General features: G+C 33.8%; 1 protein-coding gene across 1 annotated transcript in view; it reads right to left on the bottom strand.

The window, feature by feature from the left end:
- Positions 1-868: 868 nt before the first annotated feature.
- The window catches only part of LOC106463861, a gene marked incomplete at its 5' end in the record, with an annotated part of 55,701 nt that continues 45,102 nt past the window's right edge, over positions 869-11,467 (bottom strand). The window contains 3 exons of the mRNA XM_013923941.2: positions 869-2,742; positions 3,374-3,550; positions 8,504-8,674. Coding sequence (XP_013779395.2) covers positions 2,612-2,742; positions 3,374-3,550; positions 8,504-8,674 — 479 coding nt within the window. The remainder of the gene's footprint in view (positions 2,743-3,373; positions 3,551-8,503; positions 8,675-11,467) is intronic.

Below are 11,467 nucleotides of genomic sequence, written 5' to 3'. Positions count from 1 at the left end.
GTTTCAAAGCCAAATGATTTCTTTAATCAGGGCATTAACAACCTGATTGTAAGATGGAAAAGCATCACTGATAAGTTTGGAGACTATTTCATTTAATAAGTGTTTTGTTTTGATATATGTTGTTTGGGTTTTTTTCATCTCAATTAATTTCTTGATGACCGATTACATTAGTTTTTACTGAAATGAAACCATATCAATGAATACTTTTAAAATACTGTGATTTTACTTGTTCTGATGCTTATTGTGATTGGAACATTTGCTCTTTAAATTTATGCATACTATAAAACAATAAAAACAACTAATCAACTCACTACCTGACTCAATAATAATCACTCATTAACTCACTTGTGTTTTTAAATATCACAATATTTTCCCCAAACTTGATATTTCAAGATGTCGATCACATCAGAGGAAACTTAGATATCACAGGTAATCATAATATAATGCACTGTAGCAAATACTTAAATAAAATATTAAAAAACATAGCCTACAACAGTATTATCTTATCAGAAATATAGCCACTCGTAATGGTTAGACAAAACTGCACAATGGCTGTTTGCATTAACTGTCCCTAGTTGTAAAATGATAGACTAGAAGGAAGGCAGCTAATCAACACCAGCTACTGCCAACATTGTCACACTAAACAGTGGAATTTGGCTGTTACTCTTATAACTCATCCAGAGCAATGGAAGGTTACCTTCAGTCTGACGTGCCAACCATTGCCCGAGCTTAGCCATTTTCAATGGCCACAAATCCTTGTACATTTAAAATTGCTGATAATTTATTTTCATCAGGTTACTCACTTTGGCTTGCTTTTTTCACTTCACTAAATTATTAAAACAAATATGTAACCAAAACAAAAAACACAGCAGACAACAATATATTTATTTACATTAGATAAATTGCTATGTAAAGGCTATAGAAAATTTATCATGGTGGTTTCAGATATTCTGGTATTCATTTCGAACTTAATTTATAATGTACAATTTTATTTCAGAGTTTTATTTAAATAAAAGGATTAGACTCAGTTGCTTAGGTTGTACTTGTTGGTTCTTTTTGTTTGTTCTTGTGGCATGGTAATTGTCCAACAAATGGAATTCTATATTTTTCAATTACACAACACAAGGTTGTGTTATTATTTCTTATGAGAAAAAAAAAAGCAAGAGAATCAATGATAAAAGAACTATGAAGTATAATCTGTTCTGCATTGGGAAAACTCTATATATACCTGACTTCGTGTAATACTTATACATCTCAACTCATAAGACAAAACAAAAAAGAAAACATTAAGCTTATTACTAATAAAGTTTCATCATCTACTCACTCTGTGGCCAATGGAGGGCAAGACAGTACCCTTATGAACATACCATTTTAAGTTGTTAAATGCAAAGCTGCACAATGAGCTAGATTCATTTGCATACCATAGGGATCAAACCTGAAATTTTTATGTTATAAGCCTCTAAGCTTTGAACCACAGGAAGATGTAAAAGTGCAGTTTATAACACACAATCAAATTATGTAATTGATAGAATTGTATGATCCACATTTTAAAGATATATTTTTATTTCTAAAATTAAGTTGAGCTTCTGAATTTCAAAGTGTCTAAGCAAAATATGGATGTGCATAAGGGGAGCAAACAGGACTCTCCCCAATAGCTCTATGCAGCATTTGTTGATACAATTTATAAATGTGTATATATAAAATGTGTGTGTGTTTAATGGACCTTCAACAGTGGTCAAATTTTTTAAATAATAAGAGAAAAGTTTTATTTTGCATTTGTTTTTGTTTTGTGACTGCACAATTCATTTAACATGAAAAAGTATTTATTTAACACTTTTAAAAATACAACATGGCACAATGCTGTAGGCTTACTTATCAAAGAAAATTTCTTATGATGGGATGTTTTATCTTTATTAACAAAGAGCTAGCTATGTTTATATATTTCAATGATAAAATCTTCCAGTATGGAATGATTGCTACTATTTTTAGCATTTAATTGTTCAGATACAAAAACAATGAAATAAATTAATGTACAAAATGTGGCAAGTTTACATGCTATAATTGGAATATGTGTTTCTTGTGATCATGATTATATATTTATACTTCCATACCTTCAAGGTATAAACTCATTTCTTGTCCAACTTCTTTGATAATTAGAGATTCCTTAGTTCATTTCTATCTAAAATGAAAATGCTTCTGTCCAGCCTTCACTGAAACCTCCATGTTTTTGCCTATTCTCATTTCAAAATCCATTTTCTTGGCCACACTTGTCCAAAGTTACAATTTTTGTTCATTCCTACTCTATAACTTTTTAATCATACATATTTAAACTTAAATTTTAGACTATTCATATTGAAGGATCTATGTTTTTGACCATGATTATCTAAAAAAAATATTATTTTTTTCACCTGCATTCAAAATTGAATGATTTCTTTGTCCATCATCATGTATGTTTTATTAACCAATTATATTCAAAGTTCAATTTTTTTTATCGTATGCTGTTTCACAGTTCCATATTCAAAGTTGAATGACTGAATGACAGAAGTCCACCATTATTGATGTTTTATAATCTAACCATATTCAAAGTTCAACTTTTATTCTCTTTGCTACTTCACAGTTCCATTTTGGCCATGTTTGTATTTATCCAGTCTAAGAAGTACTGTACTTTTGTATACACACCAGGTTTATTAGGTATAGCACAACCATTTCCCCAACTGATGATTCCCAATACAGTGTAGCTTTCTGTAAAACAATTAAAAGCTCAAGCTTAGTATGGTTACTTCTACTGTGAAAGAGCATATTTATACAAATATGCTAAATTACAAACATGTAAAATAATCACTTTGTAAAGCATCTAAATAATCATGCTTTATTACTGACACACATTTTTTTACTTGTATAAAAAAAACAGACTTGGAGTTTGTAATACTGATACCATTGATGATTTTAAGTCAAAAGGCTTACCCCTATTTTATCATATTGGCACAAACGTTTTTAACTCAAAATATCTAATTTTATTATAATACTAATACTACCAACATTATACTCTACAGACATTTCACATACATTTAAAATATATTAAAAGTAAAATATTTTAAGTAAGATATAACAGAAACACAAAAACTAAACATAACCAATATATTATTTTCCTCAGTATTCTTTATTTTAGGTTAATTTTCAATTTTCATTCTCTTAATTTGCTTATCACTCAAAATGAATAAAGTTCATCTGTATTCCACAAGTTACCATCTTTTCATAATTCCATTTGAAACAATTATTTTTCCAGCTGGTTATAAGGAAATTCAAAACAATAAATTATAAAACTATTAAAGATGATGTGAAAGAAAACTGATTGTATGTTTTTAATACCTACCACCTAATTTACATACTAAAGGTCCACCACTGTCTCCTTTGCAAGCATCCACTCCTCCTTGAAGGTAACCAGCACAAAACATTCCATTTGTGATCTTTTCTGCCCCATAAACATAAGGGTCTCTGCATTGGAACATATGCAGAATAGGCACTACTGTGCTCATTAAAGTATCAGCTGCTAAAAATTCAGAAGGAAAATTTTGCTTTCAATTATTAATTGTATTTAAAACTAATTCATCAGTACATTTTAACTGGAAATATGTTAATAATATTATATTTTGGGAACATAACAAAGAATTTTATTGATTATCAATTTACAAACTGTTAAGTAAATAAACAATGATTATTGATGAAAAAAGAGAATAGTTGGGTTAGTTAAATTAAATATCTGTTGCATTTAGATGGAAGAGTCTAAAAAAGTAAGAATTATAAACATTACTGCAGATTGGTTACAAAATACTTTACATTTCTGTGATGCAGTATTCCATAAATATAATTTTTTTAGTTCTTTTTATTTAGTACTAACAAAGCTCTAAAACTGGTGGCTTGATAACGTCATTTCATCTCTTGATGTTTTCCAATGGACTTGGCCTTACTAACCCATGACTCAAATGATTTTAGTCTCTGTATTACTGCTTTGTCTTCCCCCTCTCTCAAGTACTGATATAGTGGTTGGTGTATGACTGTGGTTGTTCTGAATAGCAGTTAACTGGCTAGAATCCTTTGTCTTGCAGTAATGCTGCTCAAATCAAGACAAAATCAGAGTTTGGTTTTTCCTGTTGCTATTCTAATGGCTTCATTCTGCACCTGTAATTTGGTAATTGCTGACTTTTCCACTAATGCACTCAAGTGATTTCTATACTTCATTCTGGTCATCACTGTTGCCGTTATCACACTGATGAAGCTCCTTGGAACTCTACTGGCACATGTCTGCATGGGGAGAGAGATATCTATGTGAGATCTGGTAGCCAACTTTGATCCAACAGGTTTTCCTGGTTGGATGAATATTTTATCTATGGTTCACTGGCAGAGGCTTTTTTAAAACCCTCTACTTGATACATGTGAGATGCTTGCAACAATTATATTATCACGATATGTATAGAGTGTCACTCTGAGGCTTACCAGTGATCTGACAAAATCAGATGTTATATCTTAAAAAGAACGTGACTCAGTAGGGATCCTTGTGGGAAAACATAGTTGAGTTAAAAAACTCAAGATTTCCATTTGCCAGATTTCAACCGAAAGTGCTCGGTGTCCAGTACAGCTAGCCTACATGATATAAGTATTACTCCCAGAGCTTTTACCTTCTTTGCTAAAATGCCAATATTTACTCAATTGTAAGAATCTTCAAGATAAAATACTCCAGCAGAGTAATGATATGGTGTTTAGATACACTACTGGGTGCTGTGTGTGTGACTGCCTTCATATTTGGGGTTGTGGATCTGCTTGGTACTGCTATTTCCATCTTGGTAGGCAGACAATCTTTCTCCTCCAGGATTCACATAAGAGTGTGATGGTTTTTGAAGGCTTTGGCAACATTACCATTGCTCAGTCTTTGAGGTCCTTCTCAACTTTCCCTTCCAGCATTGACCAATTTATTATCTCAGCTAGCTCTGTTTTCACATTTAAGGAAATAGTTTTCATTTTTGATGGCATGTTTCTCTTTCCTCCAATTTTGTTTATTAGATAAATTAGTTAGTTTTCCAACAATTCCATTTACTTATTTGTCATATATTTTAGCTCTAAATTTTAAAAAAGTTGTTGCTATGTGTCAGTTAAATTTAATAAATTTGACAATGAATCACAAAGGAATTAAGAAAAAGAAATAAAATATAGCATTACTATTCAAAATTTTCACATAGGCTATGTTCTAATGACAGCATATGTAAGAGTGTGCCATTGTGAGAACATAAATAAAAGGAAAATAAACTACAAGTAATACAACAAGCCTCTGATTATGACTAAGGTGTATTTGCATGGTCACTGAAACAGTTTGTTTGATTTGAATTTCCTGCAAAGCTACGTGAAGGTTATCTGTACTAGCCGTACCTAATTTAGCAGTGAAAGACTAGACGTAATGTAGGTAGTCATCACCATCCACTGTCAACACTTGGACTACTCTTTTACCAATGAATAGTAAGACTGACTATCACATTATAAGGACCCCACAGCTGAAAGGGTGAGCAAGTTTGGTAGGACAGGGATTTGAACCCACAACGACACAGATTGGGAGTCAAGTACTGAAACATAATAACATTACAAGCGTTTGAAGTGTCAATTACCATTATCAGTATATATGTGTGACACAAAAGTCCTTATAAAAAGTTGCATACATTTGGGTGTCTAACAAGTGAATTTAACATAACATGGATAGATTATTTTAAGAATAGGTTTTTTTTTAAGATTTATAAGATCTAGTGCATGAAATATCACACATTCAATATTAACTAAAGGGCTCCCCCACATCTAAATGACTTAAAACTTTAGATCAAATTAATTATTTGATGAAAACCATTTTCAGTAATCCTGAACAGTAGGTACAGATAAACACTGAACAAGAAAAATCTTGGTTATAAGTAGTGATTTACAGGTACCCGGGCAAATATTTGGTCATGGCTGGGTATTGGGTTACCCAATAATACTCGGCTCTGGCCAAGTGTCGAAGTTAGGCATCTAGGCCCTAATCTTTATAGCAACTAACACGATACTGAAAGTTACAGTAAATAATTGGTTTAATTATAAAAAACGTGTTCTGAACTACAAAAACTGACCGCCTGCTGAATGTCGGGGATTCAAAGAACAATAGAAGTTAATGGCTTGAGAAGTGGATTTCTGAGGAAGGTGGGGTTTTTGAGAATAATAGGGGTTAGGGTTTGAGAAGTTGGGGCTAGGCATTGAAAGTTGAAAGTAAAACCTGAATGTTCTGTTGGGGATTATTTGGTTAAATGTAATAAACATCAATTTTGTTTTTGTTTCTAATTTTTGTGTATGTTTTTTTGGGGGGGGGGCAAGGGGAGAACACGGTTCCACTTGACACTCAGCCCTGGCCAAAGCTTAGTGACTGGGTACCCAGACCCAGTATTCAGCCAAATTTTACTACCCATGCATCCCTAGTTATAAATGTTATATATTTTAGACAGATGGAAAAGTTCAAGAGAAAGGACTGTAATCATAATAAACACATTGTTGTTCACTTACTTCATTGAGTCTTACTTATCATATATATACAACTCACAAAAATTCGAGGATAATGAGGCTTCGATATTTTTTTTCAAAATTCGATATTGATGAAACTTGTTTATTACAAATATTTCAGGTAACCAATACCAAACAAGTTGAAAATGTATTTATAAAAGTAAAAAAAAGCAATATTTGCAAATGCTGCACATATATAAAAGAAAAATAACTTATTAAGATGAACAAGCTTAACAACATGGGTCTTTAGTATTTCTATTGTTTAAGATTTATCTGCACCTGTTCCCCATACTGCTGATGATATTTCAGATGACTTGCTGGGGGAAGCACATTCCACTCCTTGATGAGGGCAGCTCCTGAACAATCATAGAAATAGGTTGTCTGACTCTAACTGCCCTCTCTAGCAAAGCTCACACATGTTCAAATAGATTTAGGTCCAGTGCTTAGCAGGTCAGTGTAGTACTTCTATTCTTTCAACTTTAAAAAAACTGCTAAGTGATCCTGGTGGTGTAAGGACAGGCATTACCCTGATGATACATGAACACATCTCTGACAACACCAGCAAAAGAGTGAACAATGAGTAGCAGGATCTCATCCATGTAACGTCTTGTTGCCAGAGTTCCTCCATCCACCACACAGAGGTCTGTATGCCCCTGCATGTAGATGCTACTCCAGACCATGATTGAGCCACTGTCAAAGACAGCATGGTGGATAATGTTACAAGATAAATATTACCCTCCTTCACATCTCAAGACTCTCACACATCAATTACTTGAAGATACACGGAACCTGCTCTCATCTGTGAACAGTATAGAGATCCATTGCTGAAGGGTCCAGGTGACATGTTCCTGGGCAAATGCCAGCCTGGCTGTTCTGTGCCTTGGGGTTAGTACAAGGACTCTAACTTGTATCCTGGACCTTAGCCCAGCCTCTTGGAGCCTGTTCCTGACCATTAAGCAAAATACATGAACTCCAGTGGCTTGCTTAAGTGTGATCTTGAGTCCCTCAGTGCTGCTGGTGTGGATTCTAAGGGCTAAATTCTGTAGATATTGATTGCTTACTGCACCCATAGTACTTATGTGATCCTGGCCTGGCCTCCTGGTGTATTTTCCTGTGGGCTGGTATCTGCATGACAATCTACTAACCACTGATTGTGAAATCCTTATGACCTGTGTCACCTCAGCCTGGGTACAATTCTCCTGAAAGTGTGACAGCTCTACAAATTTCATTTTCAGTTAATTGATTTCTAACAGTTTGCAGACTCTTTGAAAAAGTCAATACCAGCAACAAAATCCATAAACCTAGCATTATCTCAACAGTAAGTATCTTTCCCAAATCAATCAAAAACTAACCTTTTGTTGTGCAAAAGGCCTATTACATAAGGAATTATCAGTGCATAAACTTGCAAACCCTAGGTAGGATTAGTGTAATCCTCTACAATAAGCATGCTAAATTTGGAAAAAAATATCAAAAACCTAAAAAGGTACAAATTTAAACAAACCTTATTATCTTTTAATTTTTGTGAGTACCATACAGACTTTCAATATACATACACATCTGGGTACATTCTTTTGAATCTGGAAAGCTGTGTAAACATGTGTGCTTGGTGTTTTAATCTAAGTTAAATCAGCAATAGATTGAATTATTGCTAAGAAATTTACAACATTGAATGGCATAAAACATGCACATATACATACATATATGTTTCAACATACATCTAATACATCTTAAAAAGTCCTAATAATCGGTTTATTTTTACTTTAGATAATTGTATTTACTTTTAATATTTGATTAATCAAGCAAACAACTTATAAGATACTTCTTTAATATCCTCAAATTAGCAAAACTTGCATAATGACTGTTGTTATACATATATAAGTATTAAAGTAAACAAAACCAAAACTAATGTTTATTGGTAAGTAAAACAAAAACTTACCTGATGTTTCACCAGTAGTTCCCCATCCTGAGATGATGCATTTTGTCCCAGGATGGTAGCGTATGTTATATACAGGAAGACAGACAGGTTTAACATGCGAGTTGAAGAAGATCCCTCGACCATTCTTTGCCCTTATTCTTATCAGCACAATATCATTATTCAAATATGTCCCTGTCATAATCAAAAAAACTATTTAGAGAGACTGAACATTTTTTCTTAGTTATTTTGATACAGAGAATCATTTACAGAATATTTTAATATTTCTCAAAATTTAATAACAGATGTAACAATATTATAGAGAATCAAAAAATAATAATATGAATTTTCTATTCATTCATCAGTACAAAATATTACTGAACATATTGTATATTTCACCAGCAAGTAAAACCCAATATTATACATCATAGTCAGCTTCCAAATGACTTTTAAAACTCCAGAAATTATGAGTATATTACTAGTTACCATGTGCATCATAACATTTTCATTCAATTTCTTTGTGTTGTGCACGTACATTGCCGTAGGAAGCAATTTTGGAGTGGTCAGGCCATTGCTACATTACTATTTCTAGGGGGCTCTGGGGGCAGCACCCCAAGAACATTTTTGAAAATGTAATGCTATGAGATTGAATCCTGAGCCATTTTAACTACAAATACTGCATATACACAATGTAATGTATTGAATTAAAAGAAGCAAGTTTAAATATATAATTTTTATCTATACATGTCATGAAAAAGTGATCAGGCCATGGCCTGACTAGTGTTTCTGCTGACCTACTATTCTCAGAGTAGTACTATCGCCATAATGTACTTCTTCAACTCACAAGCCTATATTCTTACAGTTAAAAGTTTTAACTGTTTAGTTTTCTTTAATGAAACCTTTACAAACAAAAGGGTAACTATCCTTCCACAGTATAAGGATTTACAATGGGGTGATTAAAGGCACATCTCTTCTATACAGTCATAAAGAATGTCAGAAAATGAAAAAGGTAATTAATAATGCAATACAGAATCTTGTTACTAATACTTTGTAAGAATGAGTTGCATATCCCTATGCAGTAGCATGTCATGGCTCCATAATATGTTTGGCAGCTTGACATTTTGGTCAAGGTGAGTTCCTGACCATTCCTAGATTCACTGATTTCTCTCAGAAAGAAGCCACAAGATAACTAAAGGTTTCCCAGAAACTGAATAACAGAGTAGAGGTCTGACTTCCCTTGACTTGGACTGAGTCTGACACAAAGAAAGAGACTGGACACAACATTTTACACAGCAACAATCTTTATTCAAAAACAAATGAAAGTTAAAAATTAAACAAAGGCAATTGTTTAATGTAAATTGCTAACCATGTTGATGTTTAATAAATGTAACAGTGAAAGATGCTGTGAGAGAATAAGGGTCATGAGGTGATGCTGTTGAATGGACAAAGAAACCAAGTTTGCCTGTTGCATTCAGGCTCACTTTCTTAGTTTAGTTACAACAGGAGATCATCATGTTTAGTTCTACAGAGATTAATCCTGAGAGAAACAAAGCTATGGGGCTAAGCACAGCCTAGTAGAAGTGACTGCCTTTTATTTTCTTTGTTTGTCAAAAAATGAAGATTGTTTTCATTTTTCCCAACTCCGTCCAGTCTAAATAATTTACACACACAAACACAGAAGACTCAGTTAAATTATCTGATCAGAATCAGTCGCCATATTTCCTGAATGCATTTGTAGTTATTAACAGATCAATCTGTCTAATACTTGTTGGGAAACAAGTAGTTCTTACTTGAAAATACCACAACTTCACCTATCTTACTGCCTAGCAAGATATGGACAGTTCATTCTGATGTGACCTTGCTGCCCCCGGTCAAAGAAAATGCTTTGATCCTCCATTCCATAGCAAAGTCTTATCAGAGACATTATTGGCATTGGCTACAGTACAATCATCATGGCAGGGCTAGGAAAGCCCATTCCATTCACTATAAACATGTGTGGTTGTTCTGCAGAGCTGAGATTTGTCAACTGCTGGTTCACCCTCAGTAAAGATCAAGCTCAATGCTACTGCTGTGGGCTTGTCTCCTTTCCTGCAACCTATTTGAAGTCATTACATCAATCCTTATTGCCATATAAATTACTTCTGTTAAGATGAGAATATTTCTCGCCCCCAAGTGGTGTCTCAGTTATCATCTCACTTGATAGCCCCTCTACAAACTTGTCAACAAAGATGTCTTCACAATCTGCAGATGCTGTTGTAAGTTATGCCTTCCCATGCAATCAGTACAAGTCATTGGTGAAGACACCCTAGTTCTTAAATTCAACCTGATGGACAGCTCAGTTTTTCAACTGGTTGAAATGTCACCATAACTTGGCTATTATCATATCCCAGTTCCATAGCTATACTTTGCTCAAGTGTTAGATTGCATTAAGTGCTGGGCCATTCAAAGTCAAGATTAGGCATTGCATTACCTGCTCCCAAGTCCAGCCATTGCAAGCAGTAACATTTTAGTGATCAGAGATAACTTCTATTGGACTAAATTGGTCAAGATCATCTACTAGACTGCTTAAAACTTATGTTATCTACTTCAAAGTTATCAACAGACTTACGCAGAACAATAGCACTACCAACATGACTGGTAATTCTCATTCAAACTTAATGGAGGCATCACCTGACCTATCATTGGATGACACTGCTGTTGACATCCTTGCACAATGTGAAGCATTAGAGCCATACCTCCCATGGGCAGACTAGATGCTACCTCACACAAATTAAAAAGGACAAAGGCAGCTAGAACAAAAGCAACTTAAGAACTTTCTTGACCACGTATTACATGAAATTCCACATATGAAATTAGCAGATGGATGGTATTCTTGTATACCACAACAGCAACAATCTTTATTGAAAACACAATTAAAGCTAAAAATTAAATGAAGGCGAGTGTTTAAGGTACTCTGTGAAACTGGAGGGAGGGAGAGACCTTTCTTAG

This window comes from Limulus polyphemus, unplaced genomic scaffold (assembly GCF_000517525.1).
Source record: "Limulus polyphemus unplaced genomic scaffold, Limulus_polyphemus-2.1.2 Scaffold1505, whole genome shotgun sequence".
Taxonomy (NCBI): domain Eukaryota; kingdom Metazoa; phylum Arthropoda; class Merostomata; order Xiphosura; family Limulidae; genus Limulus; species Limulus polyphemus.
Note: the sequence above shows the minus strand (reverse complement) of the source record. Positions and strands in the feature narration are given on the sequence as shown.